General features: G+C 37.4%; 3 protein-coding genes across 3 annotated transcripts; 1 reads left to right on the top strand and 2 right to left on the bottom strand.

Annotated features, from left to right (window-relative positions):
• Positions 1 to 663: 663 nt before the first annotated feature.
• Positions 664 to 2,435, bottom strand: rpl31 (ribosomal protein L31). The gene is made up of 4 exons (XM_055215937.2): positions 2,279 to 2,435; positions 1,987 to 2,112; positions 1,393 to 1,505; positions 664 to 735 (listed from the first exon to the last, which is right to left on the bottom strand). Exons 1-4 carry the CDS (start codon positions 2,380 to 2,382, stop codon positions 704 to 706), a joined length of 375 nt encoding a protein of 124 aa, XP_055071912.1. The 5' UTR covers positions 2,383 to 2,435; the 3' UTR covers positions 664 to 703.
• A 537-nt stretch (positions 2,436 to 2,972) lies between these two features.
• Positions 2,973 to 7,137, top strand: cnot11 (CCR4-NOT transcription complex, subunit 11). Its single transcript, XM_055215935.2, has 8 exons — positions 2,973 to 3,303; positions 3,564 to 3,902; positions 4,383 to 4,547; positions 4,649 to 4,801; positions 4,908 to 5,110; positions 5,940 to 6,142; positions 6,521 to 6,617; positions 6,705 to 7,137. The coding sequence occupies exons 2-8, from the start codon at positions 3,584 to 3,586 to the stop codon at positions 6,900 to 6,902; spliced, it is 1,338 nt and encodes a 445-aa protein (XP_055071910.1). The 5' UTR covers positions 2,973 to 3,303; positions 3,564 to 3,583; the 3' UTR covers positions 6,903 to 7,137.
• Positions 7,138 to 8,764: 1,627 nt separating this feature from the next.
• On the bottom strand, positions 8,765 to 18,047 carry lcp1 (lymphocyte cytosolic protein 1 (L-plastin)). The gene is made up of 16 exons (XM_073854718.1): positions 17,941 to 18,047; positions 16,059 to 16,143; positions 15,645 to 15,808; positions 15,411 to 15,534; positions 14,940 to 15,072; positions 14,000 to 14,081; positions 13,744 to 13,909; positions 13,469 to 13,611; positions 12,643 to 12,733; positions 12,346 to 12,546; positions 12,185 to 12,263; positions 11,339 to 11,453; positions 11,102 to 11,235; positions 10,353 to 10,473; positions 10,145 to 10,269; positions 8,765 to 9,305 (listed from the first exon to the last, which is right to left on the bottom strand). Exons 2-16 carry the CDS (start codon positions 16,123 to 16,125, stop codon positions 9,173 to 9,175), a joined length of 1,878 nt encoding a protein of 625 aa, XP_073710819.1. The 5' UTR covers positions 16,126 to 16,143; positions 17,941 to 18,047; the 3' UTR covers positions 8,765 to 9,172.
• Positions 18,048 to 19,855: the final 1,808 nt, after the last annotated feature.

Here is a 19,855-nt window from a genome sequence, read left to right as displayed (position 1 = left end):
CTGTGATGGTCTTCATGATCACTAGACATTGATTATCTTGCTCAGGTGTGTTTGATCAGGGTTGTAGATAAACTGTGCGGTGCTTCGGCCCTCCAGGGTAGGATTTGGGGAACCCTGTATTAGAACATTCAAGTCGTTTTAACAAACTAACCTTACAAAAAGCATTACTCGTGTGCTTCTTGAGACAAAACAAATGGCTCTGATATATGTTAAGATGTCAGTGCAAGATGTTTTTAAATGAAGGCCGCTCAAACTTGCATTTTAGTCTGGGACTAACATAAGACCAGTCTAGGAAACTGTCCCTTAGGGTTGGAGCTAAAGTTTGTAGGACAGCGGCCCTCCAGGACCAAGAATGCCCACCCCTGGTTTAAATCATCATACTGTGTGTTTTTATATAATATTTAAGCTCGCAATGCAAAACTAAAATGTGAAGTATATAGATGAATCAAATGTTGTGATTCTGAAAACACTTAACCTCCTGTATCATACTGTATACTTATGAAGCTTTGTTTTAATAATCACATAATTAAACATGATTATTAACAGATGATGTCGTCTATAACGTTAACACGCCTGTATCTGACTCCATATTTTAGATTCTACAAAGTTTAAATGTTACTGACAACACCTGCAATTCTCACATAAAACAAATCAACAACAAAATATCTTTTATGTTTTTATTTCAATGATCTTGAAGACAAACTTAATTTTCATCCACATTTACAGTCTGAAGACCTGCAAAAAAAATAATAAATTTTTATTGATAGATACACCATTACTAAACATCACGTATCTGTAACTAACACCTAAATTGTCATATTTACACAAAACCCTCACGTGTAGAAATAAACTAGAGCTGGGCAAAAACAGAAAAAAAATCACCTGCAATTCTCATGTGCATCTCATCAGCAAAGCCGGTTCTGTGATCAGCAGTAAATTGCCATTACCTGCCTTCAGATGGAGCGGCATTCACCACACAGAGCCGTAGATCACAGAGAAGCCCGGCAGAAATCACATACATTATCAGAAGCGATTTCTCCACGATTATGAACGTGATTTTGTCAAGCCTCTCTGTGAACCACGGCCCCGTGTACCAAATGCCGCTTAATCTGAAAGCAGGCGATGATGACCCACCACCAATCACCGAACCGGCTCCACTGATGAGATACGCATGAGAATCACAGGTGATTTTTTTGCCCAGCTCTAAAATAAACTGCTTTGTTTGACTTCAGAAGAACTAGAATAGGATCTTTGTCATTGTACACAAAACAACCAAATTGTGTGCAAAACCTAAAAGTGTGCTTGATACAAACACTTGTACAAAAAGTTAGAAAAATAAATATGAATGTACAGATCTGTGCTGAATTATTGTGATCAAATCATCATTCTGACCTTTGTACGCGGTGACAGGGACGTATGTAACCAATGTGTACAGCTTGTTTGGAGAATCTTCATCTTCATTACGTTTCCTGGAGAGACGAACACGCATGCGGTATGGCACGTTCCTGAAAAACACACACAAAAAAACACTTTAAAGGGGACATATCATGAAAATCAGACTTTTTTCCATGTTTAAATGCTATGATTGGGTTCCCACTCCCAGTGCTTCTATCAACCTAGAAAATGTGAAACAGTTCAACACAGTAACTTAGTTTTGGTCAACCTTTCTCTACAAGCATGTAAAGAAAATAAGTCATTAAAATGTGGCTCCCCCTTGTGATGTCAGAAGGGGTTCTTACATTTTTTGCTTACACCTACAAAGTGACAATTTTAACATGCTATAACAAATTATCTGTTGAATTATTTTGAGCTAAAACTTTACATGCATATGTACTCTGGGGACACCAATGATTTATTTTAAATGTTAAAAAAATCTTGTGAAATGTCCCCTTTAAAGCGAGGAAAAAACATAGCAAGCAGTCTCATTTTTTAACAGCACACATTTACCTTAAACAACATAAACAGACTGAAGTGATGAAGACTCACCTGACTCCTTTAGCCCACACAGCCTTGTTGAGACGTGTATCGATGCGGACGTCTGGTGTGCCCATCTCCTTCACCGCAAACTTACGGATCTCCTTCAGCGCACGAGGAGCTCTCCTCTTAAAGGACCTACAGAATCAAACACATCACATTTACATTCAATCAATTATAGAGACAATCCCATCTGAGCACACTTTATACTTCAGCATCAGATCTACTTGTGTTTAAACTTCTCGAATGACGTTTCTATGACACACTGCTCATTGCAGAAGGGAAGATTAGGAAATAAACTCACACTCCATGGATGCGTTTGTGGAGGTTGATGGTGTATTCGCGCGTCACCACCTCATTGATGGCCGAACGGCCCTTCTTCTTCTCACCCTTCTTCAGTGGAGCCATTCTGCACAAACACACACAATATTATACACAAACAGTTACACACATGTGCAGGTATCAGGTCACCTGACGCTCAAATAAACACACAACAGCTCACTGAACGCAACACAACTAAACGCCGTATCACAAATATATAAAGTTAACAGCAACAGTCCCGTCAGCTAATACACACACATTGACTTCTAGATTATATCCGTTAACATAGATACAGACATTAACCTGGACATTAATGTCTAATGTGCTTAATATTACATGACACACAACTTCTAGAGTTAAGTCGTTAAAAAATGTGATGATTTTCTTACAAGAAATTAATCGCATCTCTTATGACGCGCTTCGGCAATAACGCGCATAAAATCACTTAGGACAGCATTACAGACGCGTCAAAACGCATCACAATCATCGATTAAACATCACCAAACACAAATGTGATTAAAAACCAGCACTATTAGTGAATAATAAAGCGGATGATTGTAGATTTATAACTGATATTTCCATGGCTCGTACTCACTCTGTGAGAGCAGTTGGGAAAAGGAAGGAGCGAAGGATTGTGGGTAACATACAAAGCCGAGAGATTTTCACTTCCGGGTCGTTGTTTATTCGTTTTAAATAATTCAAAGCACAACATGTATGATGATATATATTAGGATTAGGAATTATAAAACGAGTTTTATTTGTGATTTTTTTATTTTGGTCGTACAGATGTTTTAAAGAGTTTCTGGAGTGGTTTTGTTTTAAACGCACCGGAAGTGTTTATGGGAAGCTTTCGGATGCGACGGCTTACAAACAGAAGACTCAGATTTTCAAGCAGAAATACTTAAATTCTTCACATATAAGCGCGTTTTACATCACAGAATAGCGGCATAAGATGGTGTATTGAATGAATATTCATCATCATAAACGTTATGAACGAACTCGACTCGGGTGAGTAATACTGGCGTACAAACATAAACTAGACCTGCTGCTAACAGACTGCTGCGGCCTCGAGCGCATTATTATTGTTAAATGTTTATTATTATTATTGTATTGATGATTCACGCGCACAAAGTAAAACGTCCTTTTGTTGCGTAAATTTACAAAGGAGATTATAAATCATACATGAGATTTTCAGTGATGTAACCTGTTAGCGGCTAATCGCGTGTTGTGTTTTATGTGTGTGTGGTGTTTGTTGTGATCTGATCCAGTGTCCTGACAGAGGGGAATCATGACTCTGGCTCCTAAGGAGCTGTCCAACCTGTTGGGCATCATGTCCGAGGACGCGTGCAACAACAGTTTCGAGCAGCTCTCCACCGCCTTTCACCACTGCTTCGGCAAAGCCGAGCACTTCCGGGTGGGTTCGGTTCTGGTGATGTTACTGCAGCAGCCCGACCTGCTCCCCAGCGCTCCTCAGCGGCTCACTGCGCTTTATCTGCTGTGGGAGATGTACCGAACCGAGCCGCTGGCCGCCAACCCGTTCGCCGCGGTGTTCGCGCACCTGCTGAACCCGGCGCCCGCGGGAGAGGAGCCCGAGAAGCCGCTGTCAGGTACGCGAGCTGCTGCTGTTGTAATCTTCGCTTAATTCTTCAGAACCAAAGGTTCCAGGTGCCAAACAAAAATGACTTTATTCTGCTCGAGCCCAAAATTAAGTCAGAGAATCAAAAAACACATCAGCATGATCATCCTCATCCGTCTGAACCTCTCACATCAAACACTTCTTATCTGAGATGACGTAAACTCTTTGATTATTATTTCTCCCGACACAGTTATTTATTACTTTGATGTTTCTCATTCTAATCTTGACAAAAGTGCAGCTGCACTCTTTTTTTAAATAAACTGAATAAAAATGAACTAAATGTCACTATAAGTGTTGTTAACTTCTAGTGCAATAATTAGTGCTTTGTGAGAATATAGCACCCGTGGAAACAATCATTTCAGTCTATCATATAGTACCAGCATATAATCAATAATCAAACGTTGATCCTGAAGCTCACAGCTGACAGATGTTTTGATGGGAACGTTTGCAGGTTTTCTTCCGCCCATCACGCTGCCGGAGAAGTTCTTCCTGTCTCAGCTGATGCTCGCCCCGCCGCGTGACCTCTTTAAGAAAACCCCACGTCACGTATCCAGCATGGATGTGGGCTCCACGCCGCAGTCTGTGGACATCAGTGGACTTCAGCTTGCTCTCGCCGGTAGGCACTCTGAGCATCTTCATCACATTTAAAATGACACTGCTAACAGTACTAATGAGGATTTGTGAAGATGTGATGAATTGTTTTTGCTTTCGTCTCAGAGCGTCAGTCAGAACTGCCCACTCAGAGTAAAGCCAGTTTTCCCAGCCTGCTTAGCGATCCTGACCCAGACTCCTCCAACTCTGGCTTTGACAGCTCAGTAGCCAATCAGATCACAGAGTCGCTGGTGACCGGGCCACGCCCTCCACTGGAGAGTAAGTGTTATGAAGTGTTTCATTGGATTTAAATAACTGTTAAATATCTCTTTTGTCCCCCTGAAAGCTTGTGTGTCCTCATTAAACAGTTGTGTGTCTGTTTCAGGTCACTTTCGTCCAGAGTTCATTCGACCGGCCCCTCCTCTTCTGGTGTGCGAGGATGAACTGTCCTGGCTCAACCCGTGTGAACCGGATCACCGAGTTCAGTGGGACCGATCCATGTGTGTGCGCAACGGCACCGGAGTGGAAATCAAGCGGGTCATGGCCAAAGCTTTTAAGAGCCCTTTATCAGCCGCACAACAGACTCAGGTGCTCACATCACTGCTGGCTTTCACATCAACACAACACACAGAACTGAGATTTGTTAGAAATAGTTATTTTTTCTTTTTTCCTTGTGTTGAAAAACTGAAGTCAGGTGTGAATAATCAATGTCTGATTTACACTAAGATAAGAAAAAGATTAGAGATTACTTGACTGACCATTACAATCCACACATTCTTATTGCTGTCATGTAAGAAAATGTGATGTCATTATTACTGGAATTCAGTGTAAAGTATTTATAGTTTTACAGTAGTGACAGTCATGAAGAATTATAGAAACTACACTGCAAAAAATGACCTTCTTACTCAGTATTTTTGTCTTGATTTCAGTAAAAAAATTGTAAAATACTGCATCTAAAAAAAATTCTTGATGAGCAAAATGAAATAAGTCAATGTGCTTAAAACAAACTAAAAAAATCTGCAAATAGGGTAAGAATTTCTTTCTTTAACACTTAATTCAATAATTTTTTGCTTGTTTTAAATGCAAATTCACTTAAATTGTATATTTTTGTCTTAAAGTTAGACTTGCTTTCTTAGGTCATTTTGCTCATCAAGAAAATTCCTATTGATTTAAAAATCTTTTAGGTATTTGTACTAAAAACAAGACAAAATACTACCTAAGAAAGTCATTTTTTGCAGTGTATATAGAAAGATATTTTTATAAAAAACCACTATGATGTTTTCTTTTTAAATAGCACAAATAATTTGAAGTGGGCATTGAACTGTGATGCCAAAAACTCTTAATATATACAATAGTAATGTCTAGTTATTGATTTCTGTTGGTTATAAGATGACTAGTTAGTTGTTTCTCTCAACAGCTGCTTGGTGAGTTGGAGAAAGACCCAAAGCTGGTTTATCATATCGGACTGACACCGGCCAAACTACCGGACCTTGTTGAGAACAATCCTCTGGTGGCCATTGAGATGCTCCTGAAACTCATGTCCTCCAGTCAGATCACTGAATATTTCTCTGTTCTGGTCAACATGGACATGTCTCTGCACTCCATGGAGGTGGTCAACAGGTACAACGTCATCTCCTTCAGCTCAGATTTATGTAAGGAATAATTGACGGCGGGCTGTTAAATTATTGGAAAATAATGCACACCCGCGGTGTAACCGCATTACCACCTTGGTTGTGCATTATTTTCTTATAATTCAATGGCCCATCGTCAATTATTTCTTTTATACCATGGTTATCACAAACATTGATCTGGTAGTTATTTTAAGACATATGACAGTGCAGGTGTGTGTTTATAGAAAAATAATCCATGAAACATTTCTCAGCCAATCAGAATAAAGCATTCAACAGACCCATGGTAGACATGAAAAATAAATGATTTGTGTTGTGGTGCAGTGATTGATGTGAAGTGTTTGTTAAATGTGTCAACTCTTTATTGTAGATTAACAACAGCAGTGGATCTTCCTCCTGAATTCATTCATCTGTACATCTCCAACTGCATCTCTACATGTGAACAGATTAAAGACAAATACATGCAGGTACACAACTAGAGATATCTTTATCTATATTATATGCTATATATATATTTTCTTCAGGTGCGATCACTTTCTCTGTGTCTCTTTTAGAATCGTTTGGTGCGTCTGGTGTGCGTGTTTCTTCAGTCTCTCATCAGGAATAAAATCATTAATGTTCAGGATTTGTTCATCGAGGTTCAGGCCTTCTGCATTGAGTTCAGTCGTATTCGTGAGGCTGCCGGTCTCTTCCGCCTGCTCAAAACTCTTGATAACGTAGAGACGCCCGCTGAGGGCAAGACGGCCAAATGATTTAACACAAAACTCATCCACGGATCTGAGAGATTAAATACTGAATGCTTTCACAGCGAGACGTCTTTGAAAAGCACATGGATTCACTCTTACTTTCAGAGAAGATCTGATTGATCACCTCCTGAGATTTCATCTCCTGAAGTCATTTCTGTTTGGATTCAACACTTGTGTGTCTTTTTTTGTTTTGTTTTTTGAAAATTGCTGTAATTTTCTGCCATTAAAGTGATAAAGAGAGTCTCATTTTGTGCTTTACATCCAGCTCATCAATTGAAAAGTGTCTGCTGTTTAATTCAAGTTTATTTCTATAGTTTTTCACAATCTTTATTATTTTTAAAGCAGTATTATAATAGTAATTGTATCAGTATTCTTGTTCACACTGTAACCGTAACTGATGGCAGAATCAATGGAACCAATTGCTTAGCAAAATGATTCACTGATTCGAAACGACACACACACTCACACGCTGGCTACACCTGCTGGTGAAAAGAGATTTAAACCCAATGACACTCTTAACCAAACATGTCCAAATATCTTCATAACAAAGTGTAGTTTTCAGTATGATTTAGAAATCATTAATATTGTTATTGTGGTATAATATGTGTTGATCACAAAGCATACTTTTCACAATATTGTTTTCCAGATTCTCTAAATGTTCCCAAACATTCGACCTTAGTCTTTTATTCCACTAGTTTTACAATAAATTTCAAATGCCAAATTAGCCACTTTTTTTTTCTTGTTGGTGGATTTTACATCAGGTGATTAAGAGGCATCCAAAAGAGAACTGATTATAGATCAGTACAAACAGAGATGATGAATTGAATTTTTATTAACATCCATAATTAAATGGCCAGAAATAAGTGAAAACTCAGGAAAACGAGGCTTCATTCATGTCAAATCAGTGTCTTGAGACCACGTTGACTTGGTCAATTTGATACACACACTGATTTTGATTCGAAACTAAAGGATGTTTAGAAAGTTTTGAAAGCTGCTTTAAACTCTGAAACAAAATAATTATCTCAAAGATTTCAGCTGAACATTTAACTCACACATGGGGGAAAAAAATATCTGCCCAAAAATATGTTTTAAATATATGCTAAATACATTTTGTAGAAAGTAAAGCTTAAATATATTTTTGAATTTGAAAATAACCTTCATATATTAACATATATTCCGAAATGTATTTCAGGGGCAACAAATAAATAAAAACATTTACACCCAATACGGCAAAAATATATTTTAAATATATAATAATAAAGTTTTTACAAAATGTATAAAGTATAAAATGTATAAGTAAGTATTAAATTATATTTTTGCAGTTGAAAATATTTTTAATAAACATTAAATAAAAGTTAAATTAATTAATAATAATAATAATAATTAATAATTGTTTACAGGTTTGTAACATACAAAGTTTTCTTCCAATGCAATGTGGATATAAAATGCTTAAAATATATAAAAAATGTGCAAAAAATTGTCAAAAATATTTTGGTGAAAAAATTTGTAATTCAAAATATATTTCTGCACATGTATTTTGGGCCATTTTTGTATATTTTTAAAATATATTTTAAATGATATTTGAAAACATTTTTTTTTTTTTGTATGGGTTGATCAAGTGTTTAATCTCTTATTGATGAGAAAAACTCTTAACAGCAAGACAGATCAACTTCCTCATAAGAAGTGAAGAAAATGAGATGATAAGTCGTCTGTGTGATGATTACTAAAATATTTTCCCAGCTTGATGTTTCTGTGAGTCAGCACACAGTTTAAAGAGCTGACACGTATGTTCATCTATGACCGACTGCCTATTGCATTGTGGGATACAGACAGTATTATGTACCAGGCTTATTAAAAAAATCTAGAAATTCATGCATAAAGTCTTTTATTGTATACAGACAATAAATGTTTCATTGAGACTTTAATTTCAGCTGTGCACATTTTTAGTAAAAAAGTACCTGTTTAATTTACTGTGGCAACATTAACATAAACCGTGTGTTAAAATAAAGAGATTTAACAGTCTGTCGTTTATAGCCTGAAGTTTGTAAACATTTAAAAGAGGAAAAATAAAGACATAAGAAATATTGTAGCTGATAAAAGAGAGCAGAAGAAGAAAACATCAATATTCACTCATCAAATCAACATGGATTTGGAAATGACAGTAATAAAGATGTTAAGAGATATTTCCAGGTTTACCCATGAACCTCTTGAGTACCAGTTAAACAAACAGACATCATTACTGACAGTCAATGTCTTTGCTGATGTCATCATCACGTTTAGATTCGTCTCATCCCTCGGGCCATGATGCAGGCAAACACCGTCATCACCATTTTAGGTTTGACCTCCACCAGATCTTCAGGCAGTGCGTATACACGTGCTCCCATCTTCCTCGCCATTGAGATGGCGTACCTTCAGAAACAAAACACATTTCATTCATTATACTCGTTCTGTTATTGGTTAGGATGAATCCTACAGAGACCGCACCGCACGTATAATAAAACCAACTCATGTGCCTTAATGTGAACAGCACTGAAACTCTCTCAGTTAAATCTCAGTCTGGAGGGTAATGTGAGGCCTGTAGTTTCTGTGAATTATTCAACGTTTAAGCTATAAAATGTCTATAAATGACTTTAAAAGCAGTGGGATTATGTGTCTGTATGTATTCATTTTTACATTATTGATATGTGTTATAACTGCTTATAACTCTACACAGATACGCTCCATAAAGGAGTCTTGCAGTCAGTTTATTGCTTATGGGGCCTCATTTATAAAGCATGCGTACGTAGAGATTTGATCATAAAGTGTGCGATCCACAGCAAAGTACATAATTATAAAAATTGTCTTTGACGTGGAAAAGTGTTTAGCTATTTTTGCTGCTTGAAGATGATTTGAACATTAACAGACGCTCTTTTATATGTCAATAATATTCATTAGGGATCATTTAAAGGTGAAAATCTGCAACTGTTCAGCTGCGCACAACTTCATGTGCGATTTATATATTTCACATCTGAAAGTGAACGCCCCCTTTACTATACGTACATTTATTATATGAATCACATGTGCACACTTTTGAGAAATAGTCATAAGATCAAATTTAGGACGTTTTCTATGTATGTATATTTATAAATGAGGCTCATGTGTTTTCTCTTTTATGTGCATTTGGTTTCTTGAGTTTAAAATTTCCTGAGGAAATACTTATTTATAAGAACTCTTGTGCAAGAAAATAAAAAACTCTGTCTTGTTCCTACTTGGCATTATTGAGTTTCTCATCATCTGTTAGGTCATCTGCCTTGACGAGATCGTAACGGATGGATCCAGGCTGGATGGCATCAATCAGGTCCAAAACTGGCATGCTGCTGCTTATAGATCCATCCTGAAGTATAAAGCAAACAATGAACATAAGCAGTGTGTTTAATATGTACATCACACCCTGCTGTGACTAAAGCGTTTACTCACTTTAAAGCCGGTGATGGTTTTCTTTCCTGCTTCTGTAAGTGTATTATTCACCCAACTGACAATAGTGTCATCATTCACCTTCTGCCCATCACCCAAATCTTCCAGAATATTCAGAGTATACCTATAGATAGACAAACATTACTGAGACAACTTTACAACAATCAAAAACACAATGAATAAAAATCTTTGACTTTTCTTCATTGCTTGACTCTGATTAAGTAAGGAATAATTGACGACGGGCCATTGAATTATAAGAAAAAAATGCACACCCAAGGTGGTAATTCCGCTTTGCGTCGTGCAGTTACACCGCGCGTGTGCATTATGTTCAAATAATTCAAAGGACTGAAGTCAATTATTCCTCTTACACCACAATTACCACAAACTGGTTTGATGCCTATTTTAAGACATTTAAATGGTCAGGTGTGCGGTTTACAGAAAAATAATCAACACTCATGGAACACTTCTCAGCCAATCAGAACACAGCATTCAACAGACCCGTGGTATAATGTTTTTTAACAACAACAACAAAAACTTTTTCTCTCTTGATGTTCTCTGATAGCATCACTACTATTCCTACTGTACATGTTAACTTACACAGACATAAACACAGAAATATAAACTCATATGTATATGACAAACACACTGCTGTGCTTACAGTAATAAACTTCACTTGTCCTGTGTGACGATGTGACGAGAAGAAAACACTATATATGTGTGTGTCTGTAATGAAACATCTGGATGTGTTGTACCTCCTCATGAGCTGCCAGAGGAGAGCGAGGGTCAGAGTTCGATTGCCTTCATTCAGGTCCTGTCCAGCAATTCCTACCAGTGAGAATTTGGCTTCTTTCTTTCCTAACTCAACGGCGTAGTTACAGTTCTCCAGCTGTTATAACAACACCAACATTAAAGTCACTTTTAGTACTTCTCATTCACTGGCCCGAGAGGTCAATGAGTAAATAATGACATCGTTGAAGTTGTCGTGGTACCTTTTTCATGTTGCTGCCCAGTTTGGTGTATGGTGGTTTATTAACTTTGTCCCAATCCACAGGAACCTTGATCTTCTCATACAGCTGAAAGATAACCAGAGCATCTGCAAGATCCCTAAAAAAACAACAACACGTAATTACTGCTGTTATATAGCGCCATCTGCTGGAGATCAATCACCTCACTGCATTACACGTATTGTGTCTATGATCCGCCATCACGCTGCGTTCAATCCAACACACCTGTGAACTTCAAGCGGATCATGTGCTATGGTAACGCGCAAAAGGCAGGTAGATTTTACACAGCCCTGCGCTGATTGGACCAAATGAACCGGGAGCGGTGGGTTTTCCAAACTAATCACAGGCTCTAGGTGGAGGTAGAAGCACGTTTTTTTTCTTAAACAGTCTAATTTATTTTGTTCTATTGGCGCATAGTGTCGGTTTCAGTGAATATGATCAAAAATATCTTGCCGACTTCAGCTTTAAATGCGAGGTGTATGATTTCTGAAAGCCAATGTTGACATTTGAAATCACCTAAACATACACGCCACTACCCCAATAGAATCTGGACCTTCTTTTGATAGACCCGCCCCACACATACGCAACCCAGGCAACGATGTTGGTTAGTAGACACGCCCCTTACTGCTGATTGGCTATAAGTGTGTTTTGATACTCGGCCCGACTCCCTTTTTCAAAGTGCATTTCAAAAATCACGCACCCGCCTTTAAAGGTGCTATCATGGAGCATCTCACATAACATCTAATGAAAGTGAGAGAAGCGAGGCCACACAGTCTCAGAAGAACAAGTAAGGGTTTAATGATTTCAGAAAATGTTTTTAAGATGACTTACACATAGAGATGATTGACACGTGGGTTGACGCCCAGTGAGTTCATCCAGTTCCTGAAGGTCCTTTCCTCTCTGGTCTCTCCTGAACGACAAACATAAACGAATCAGAACTTTATGAACGATCAGACAGAAGTATGAATATATAAAGTAAAGCTTTCACAGACCTTCAATAGAGCTCCAGTCGATATCTTGGTTCTCTGGTTTCTTTAGAGCGGGATACTTGTTAAACAGATTAGCCACGTATGCCAGATTGAGTTTGGGATTTCCACGGACCACATCCGTCGCCGTGACGAACTGTCGGCATCCGAGACGATCGGCCTGTTCCAGCATGCACTCGGCTCTCTTGAGGTCATCTTTCTCCCGTACGTATAAAGAGACGTTTGTGAAGTGTCTGCTAAATGTTTAAGTATATGAGTGAGTTGTTGTTGGTATATTGATGAGAATAAACGTGCTCTCCCGTATTCCTGACATTTCAATGGGAATGGCGGGGATTCCCTCCTCGTCTCCTTTAGGTGCCACCTGGTTCAGGATGTTGTAATAGGCCTTGGAGTCCTTCACAATAACAGAAGAGATGAGATTATATTCATTTATTCATGTAAAGCTGCTTTAAAACACTGTAAAAATATCAAATAAAATTAAACTTGATCGATCTAACTCCAATCAATTTAAACTGGGTTTTTTCAGGACTGTGCCCAGAGGAAAATGGTTTCTCTTTTACAGCTCAGGAGATTTAAATGTTAACCTTAAACTGTTTATGAGAAATAATACTAGAAACACATAAGAGATTAGTTGATTAGTGCATTATGGGTTGGTTTACCGGACTGGGATTAGACTAGTCCTAGACTAAAATAAATGTAAGAAACTGAAAACAACTTACACATATCCTAAAATACATCAGTACCCCTTTTTCTTTCCTCAAAATGCACACAAGTAATGTTTTTAGTACGGCATGTTTGTTTAAACTAGTTATATTTCATAATTAAACTAAGGTCTAGTCTTGGCTTAACATAATCCCTGTCTGGGAAACCCACCGTAAGAGTATAGGGCTGTCATATTAATGAAGATTAATAAAATAATCTGGGAAAATGAGTTCTAATTGAAATCTTCAGACAGATTTGAGCTCAGTTTATGAGACTTCTAAAAATCATTTTTGAGATTTCTAAATCTTGATTTCAGGAGAAATATCTGAGACACAAAGAAGACTTGAGTAAAAGTTACTCTCGATTTAATCTGAAGTAGAAATAACTGAGACATTGAATAGATCTGTGATTTGTGATTGTTTTGTACTTTAATATCTGAGCTGAAGTTGTTGATTTTGGGACATCCGGCCTCCTCCAGGTGATAATTGGCCCAGCGCAGCAGCAGCTCTTCAGGTGAAAGTTTAACCAGATCCTCTAAACTCTCTCCATCTCTGAGTAAAGCGATCAGAGCTACAAACACACAACAGACAAACAACTCAACTTTACAACTCACTTTACTCTACTCACTTTAAATCAACTCATGTCCTGTGAGTCTATATGAAGATTAATTCACACAGGCTGGGATGTCACCGTGTTTCGTACCTTCATTTCTTGTAATTTCAATGTCAGCAAACAGGCCGATCTTGATGATCTGCCACAAAAGTCCCAGCACTAAATGCTGCCTGCCTTCTTTCAGGTCCTCTGCTCCAATGTTCACCACATGGCAACCAATCGCAGAGGCAGAATTTAATGCCAAGTTCAGATTCTCCTGCACATGATCACATCGTCACAGGCATTACGTCACAAAAATATACAGATGAAACCAACCAATCACAGAGCAGATGTTTATTTTATGTACCTGAATGGTAAAAGGTGTGAGTTTTTTCTTATTGATAGTTCGTTCATCGATGGTATCAGGAACAGAGAGATTGATCATCTTACTGCAAACAAGATTCATTCTTTAAGATCATATAAACTAAAGAATAATGGATTCTGATTGGTCAATGGCATTCTGTCATCAGACATCTGTTAAATAATCTATAAATCTGCTCATATCAGTCATTTCAATTCTAATCAATATTTCCTTCATCTCCATTTATGTGTAAAAAGAAACTGAATAATAGCTGTGTCCCAATTCAAAGTCTGTGTCCTTTAAAGGCTGTATTATAAGACCGATTGTGTCACAGCAGCGCGACTGAAGGTCAGGAAGGCCGTCCCAATTCAAAAAGGATGCTTAAAATAAAGCCTCAAAATGCGTCCTTATTAAAAAATGAACGAATGGATCCTTCACAGCCGAGGTTTTCCCAAGATTCATTGCGCACCTGTAACGGCTGAATATTTTTAAATAATTAAAAGCTTTATTAAATAAAAGTGTGTATTTAGCAGAAAAAAGTTTCTTGTCACTGGTTTAGTATTATAAGTTATGTTTGTATTAATATTATTATGTGTATGTTGCATATATTTCTAAGTCAACGTGTCATATTTTCTAAAATAAATGAATACTTCCCATATTTGTTTAAATAAGTCAAAAATGTCTCGGGTGTGTTGTGCTGACAGGTGCGGTGGGCGCGTGCAGTAGGTGACGCAAACTTATGGGTCCTCTGAAGACTAGACGTCTCATTTCAGTTCTCTTTGTGGACTTTGGAAGCTGTGACCCTTAAAGACCGTGTGTGCTCGTCTTTTGAGGTCTCGTCATTAGAAGGACCCAGTCTTTGAATTGGGACACAGCTGATGTCTTTCATATTTTATAATGACATATGAGATTATTAGATATGAAGGGGTTAATATGATGCAGATACCAGAGAACAATGCCGTCTCCCACCGCTGTGAAGAGATCATCAGAACTGGGATCCATTGGAAGAAGATGCTGACAGTCCGGATCTTTCTCTAAAGCTTTATTGACCCAGTTCACAAATGCAACTTTCTCTTCCTCTGCACAGACAAACACACACACACACACACACACACACACACACACACACACACACACACACACACACACACACACGCACACATACACACACATACACACACATCATTATCATCAAAAGTATGTTACATGTACTGCATTTGACCTTTAACAACACTCAATTTCAGAAGGTTTATAGTGTGTAACTCTGTAATTTCTGTATAAGAACAGGTTTCCTTGTGTGTGTGTGTGTGTGTGTGTGTGTAAGTGTGTGTGTGTGTGTGTGTGTGTGTGTGTGTGTGTGTGTGTGTGTGTGTGTGTGTTTGTGTGTGTATGTGTGTGCGTGTATGTTGACACCCACCAGAATATGAATGTTGGGTTCCAGATTGTTCTGAGGTTCCTGCTACAGAATAAATGCCCTCCTTCTTGTTGATTGCTTTCCGAAATGTCTTAGCCACCTCTGAGCTCTTCAGATCATGAACCACCTGACAGACAGACAGACAGACAGACAGACAGACAGACAGACAGACAGACACTTTTAAAGATGACTGTATTTGTGGGTATTTGTTGGTATAATGTGTATTCATTTCCTCACCTTGGCAAACTCATCAAATGTGATCTTTCCATCCTGGTTGAGATCCATGGTTCTGCTGAGCTCCTGTACGATCTCACGGACGCGGTATCCTGGCAGCGGGAGGTTAGCCGCCTTAAACAAATCAGTCAGCTCATCTGTGCTGATGTATCCGTTACCGTCCACATCTACAGAAAGATGAAAAGTCACTCACATATCAAAACCAAAAACCAGTGATGACCTGATTCATATTTTAAAACACCAGTTCAAAAAGCCCTCATCACCCCAGCATTTGTTTTAATTGTGTGGATTCATTTTAGGTGACAGACTTCAAAACAGGGTTCTGTCATCCTTAATGTTAAAATACATAAGAAATGATTGAGAAGTGAGGTTGTAGTGGTGATATACAGACAATGTTTTTAACTCTGTTTGACTCACCAACTTTGGTGAAAGCTTCTCTCAATTCCTCAATCTCCTCTGCTGAGATGTGTGCCGTGGATGCCATCTTACACGATTATATCACCTGTGTCAAAGAAAAACATATCACACGTCTCTACTCGTACTCACACATCTGCTTTGCAACATGCAAAATTAAAATGAATTTCAAATGCAGCAAATGCAGTTAAGGATGATCTGATCTGTTGTGAAGACAGAAAATGAGATGTGACGCAAGACAGGATTTCACACAGGAAACGACTTAAGGTTTTGCTCTTTGACTAACGAAATGTGGTTTGAAAAGAAACAAAGTAAAAACTCCTCAACTTAACACTCAAATATATAAGATTCATGAATTATTACTGAAATGCAACACAACATTCATTCTTACTGTCGGTTTACTTTAGCTATGCAACTATAGAGACACGAGGAAGATTTCCATCGGATGAAAACAGTCATAAGATGCCTAATAAATCATTTATTTTGTTGTCAGAAATGACATCATTTTATGTCAAATTCTGCAATTCTTTCTATAACACATTCCACTTACACATACCAGAAATGAATAGTGTTTGTTCTTAAAGGAGCAGAAGTGACATTTCAACAATTTTACAGGAGGGCCAGAACAAAAAATGTCAATCTTTAATAACTGCAAATTGATGAAGAATTTGGCTTTCATTTAATCTCCATTTGAATCAAAATGCCCTTCTGGTTCTCACCCCTCGATATATTGAGAATATCTTTCTTGAAATATCTCTGAATGCAACGTTTAAATGCAAGCAGCACAGTTTCATTAACATGTATTTTAGTGTTATTAAGATGAGTGGTCGTTTGTATTTAATCTCCAGTAAATCACCGACATGAAAGAAAAAATCCCTTTCTTTACAATGAAATCTATTCATATTGTAATAACAGCATCAGATGATGATGATGATATTTTGCATGGCAGAGATGAGCAGTCAGATAAAAGAGCAGAAATCTGAGCCGTCGTCTTTCAGCACAAAGCTTTTGATTTGTTTGCCTTTAAAGGTTTGGATTCAGTTTTTTTAGTAGGCTACTGTTTCAAAATGGCTGCATGCAGATCATCACATGCTGTAATCTTCCTCTTTTAAACCTCAACATTACAAACATCTTCTGCTTTTAGTTTGACACACCGATGTTGAGCAGGAAACAAACTGAATTCAGATGGTAACATATATGACATCTTTATTAAACGTGTTATTAAAACCCTTCAGAGCTTCATGTGTGATCTGTTGGAGATTCTTCTGGAAAGAGTTGAACTGTCAATCTGTAACTTTATGTGTTTGCAGAACGACTCGACCACAGTTTCCTGTTTCATCTGAGCTACAGCAGCGCATGCAGGGCTTCACTTCTCTTTAATATCACACTGAAGAGATCAACGCTTTGTTAAAATACAGCACTGAGACGACTGAACGTCATGCTAGCAACGGCGAGGTCGTGGGTTTGATTCCCACAGAACGCTTGTACTTGTATTGAATGCACGGTTACTTAGCAGAGGCATAAAGCTCTTGTATTCACATCAAACTAAACTAAACTAGCAGAGTAATCCAAGATCATCTTAACTCATTCATTCGTCAGATATATAACCTGCAGAGAATCATCAAACTAAATAAACACATTCAAGATCTAGTTGAGCTGGGTGGAGAAGCAAAACCTTCCAGGTGTTTCGGTGTAAGATTTTTTGAACACAAATGCACTTTTCTAAAACTTGACCATACAATCTTCACAACACCTCACAAGCCTTTGCAGAAACAGATCTATGAGACTTACGTCAAAACAAATGTCAAAGCTCACAGCAGTCAATCACAAACAAACAAACAAACAAACACAGATGATGATGATGATGATGATGTTTCTCTCATACCTGCAGACGATGGACTTCAGGATGCTTCTCAATGTTGAGAGGTTCTGCTGTGTCTGTCTATTCAAATATGAGAGGAAGGAAGTGTCACACAGCGACCCACACATCATCTGAAACAGGAACACACACCAATCCATGTCTTTATAAGGTAATCTACTTGACATCTTCACATCAGAAACAAATCAAGAGTTTGCTTCCAAAACCAGATAAAAAAATGTGTCCAAACTTGTTTATTATTATGTTATCGTGTTTTGATTGTGCTGTATTATTTTAGTTATCAAGGCTTAAATCAAAACAAATCAACTGCAGTTTGATTGATATTAATTAGAAAGCACAATAAAACAAACAGATCATTGAAAAAAACTGAGTTGTCTCGTTTTAGAACCAAACTCTTTAAAATATACTCAATATTTCACATTGTGAGCGCACCTGACAAAACTCACTGGGATATCAGGAGCTTTCAGGATTAAAATACTTGAAGACTGCAAGGTCAGGATAACATTCATATTTTAATAATGTGAGGATCAAGCAGTGAAAGACTGAATTTATCTGCAGACTCTGTACATTAAACCTTAAACTTTCATTTCTTATAAATATAGATATATAAAAGCAAAACCTAACAGAGCGAGTTGAAGATGAACTACACCTGAAAATATAAACACTTTTATGATCAAATGATGTTGGTTAATTTATTGTGTCCATCTCACAGACAGCAATCATTTGGTTAAAATGTGTTGAGTTGTTTCTTTATTTATTATTGTCACTCACACTCCCTGACTGACTGTCTGTCCTACTGCTCTGTTCGCCGCTCTCTGAACTCCATTACCCATCATCCTCTAGTCCAGACTCCCTCGCCTGTCAATCATCCTCACCTGACAGTCGTCATCATCTCCAACCTCCTGTTTCCTTTCAGTTTTATCTCATCCTCAGTCACGTATAATCGGATTTTTTGTGTGTTTCCGTGTCTGTCTGTCAGTCCTTTATATTGTTGTATTTGAAGTTTATCGTTTCTCTGAGTCTCCGCCCCCCCTCTCGCTCTCTCTCTCTCTCCACAGACACGCGCCGCTGCTGACCTGACACGAGACTGCAGAGATAACTGAGAAACTGCATGAATGCAAATAATATGTAAATAAAGTCGAACATCAGGTGCTTTATATTACACAAATATCACTTCATCAGAACAAAACGGCATTCAATCATCAATTTTATCTCATTAAGACCGAGATAAGAAATTCCAGTAAAAACTCAATAAATAAACTAATAAATGATTTATATTGTAAAGTTTAAATCATGACAGACTACACAAAATAACAAATTAACTTGATCATGAGAACATATTGAAGTGATAAAAGCAAAAAATTAAATATTTTAAAAATATATTACAGCGATGAAAACAAACAAAATCTCATTTCTGATTATATGTATGTTTCCGGAAAATAGATTTCTGAAAGAACTGAAGCTCAATAATTCTGAAGCTCAACATCTAAAGGTGTAAAAGTGATCATTATCATTACAGACTCTATACAAATACTACAACATGAACACAATATTGTGATTGTTTATAAAGATATTTAAATTCAGATAAATTCTCTCAAACCACTGGAAATGCATGCATGTTATAGAAAACGCATGAATGAATGAATGAATGTATGTTTATCATCTTTTTATTTGATTGTTTAAAGGTTTGTGTAATTTGCAGTCAAATACAAACCTAGAGAGTTTTTCTTTAAAGGGGTCATATTATGAGATATTTTTAAGATGTCAAATAAATCTTTGCTGTCCCCAGAGTGTGTATGTGAAGTTTTAGCTCAAAATACTATATAAATAATTTATTATAGCATGTTAAAATTGCAAATTTGTAGGCCTGAGAAAAATTGTGCAGTTTTTGGGTGTGTCATTAAAAATGCAAATGAGCGGA

Source organism: Misgurnus anguillicaudatus, chromosome 17 (genome assembly GCF_027580225.2).
Source record: "Misgurnus anguillicaudatus chromosome 17, ASM2758022v2, whole genome shotgun sequence".
Lineage (NCBI taxonomy): Eukaryota > Metazoa > Chordata > Actinopteri > Cypriniformes > Cobitidae > Misgurnus > Misgurnus anguillicaudatus.
This window is presented reverse-complemented; position numbering and strand designations above follow the sequence as displayed.

Coding starts and splice junctions, on each gene's coding strand:
- rpl31 (XM_055215937.2), bottom strand. CDS start 2,382: ATGGCTCCACTGAAGAAGGGTGAGAAGAAGAAGGGCCGTTCGGCCATC. Junction 1,506..1,986: donor GTGTGGGCTAAAGGAGTCAG/GTGAGTCTTCAT, acceptor TGTGTTTTTCAG/GAACGTGCCATACCGCATGC. Junction 736..1,392: donor CCCTGTCACCGCGTACAAAG/GTCAGAATGATG, acceptor TTTTTTTTGCAG/GTCTTCAGACTGTAAATGTG.
- cnot11 (XM_055215935.2), top strand. CDS start 3,584: ATGACTCTGGCTCCTAAGGAGCTGTCCAACCTGTTGGGCATCATGTCC. Junction 6,143..6,520: donor TCCATGGAGGTGGTCAACAG/GTACAACGTCAT, acceptor TCTTTATTGTAG/ATTAACAACAGCAGTGGATC. Junction 6,618..6,704: donor TTAAAGACAAATACATGCAG/GTACACAACTAG, acceptor TGTCTCTTTTAG/AATCGTTTGGTGCGTCTGGT.
- lcp1 (XM_073854718.1), bottom strand. CDS start 16,125: ATGGCATCCACGGCACACATCTCAGCAGAGGAGATTGAGGAATTGAGA. Junction 15,535..15,644: donor CATTTGATGAGTTTGCCAAG/GTGAGGAAATGA, acceptor TCTGTCTGTCAG/GTGGTTCATGATCTGAAGAG. Junction 13,612..13,743: donor TGAAATTACAAGAAATGAAG/GTACGAAACACG, acceptor GTGTGTTTGTAG/CTCTGATCGCTTTACTCAGA.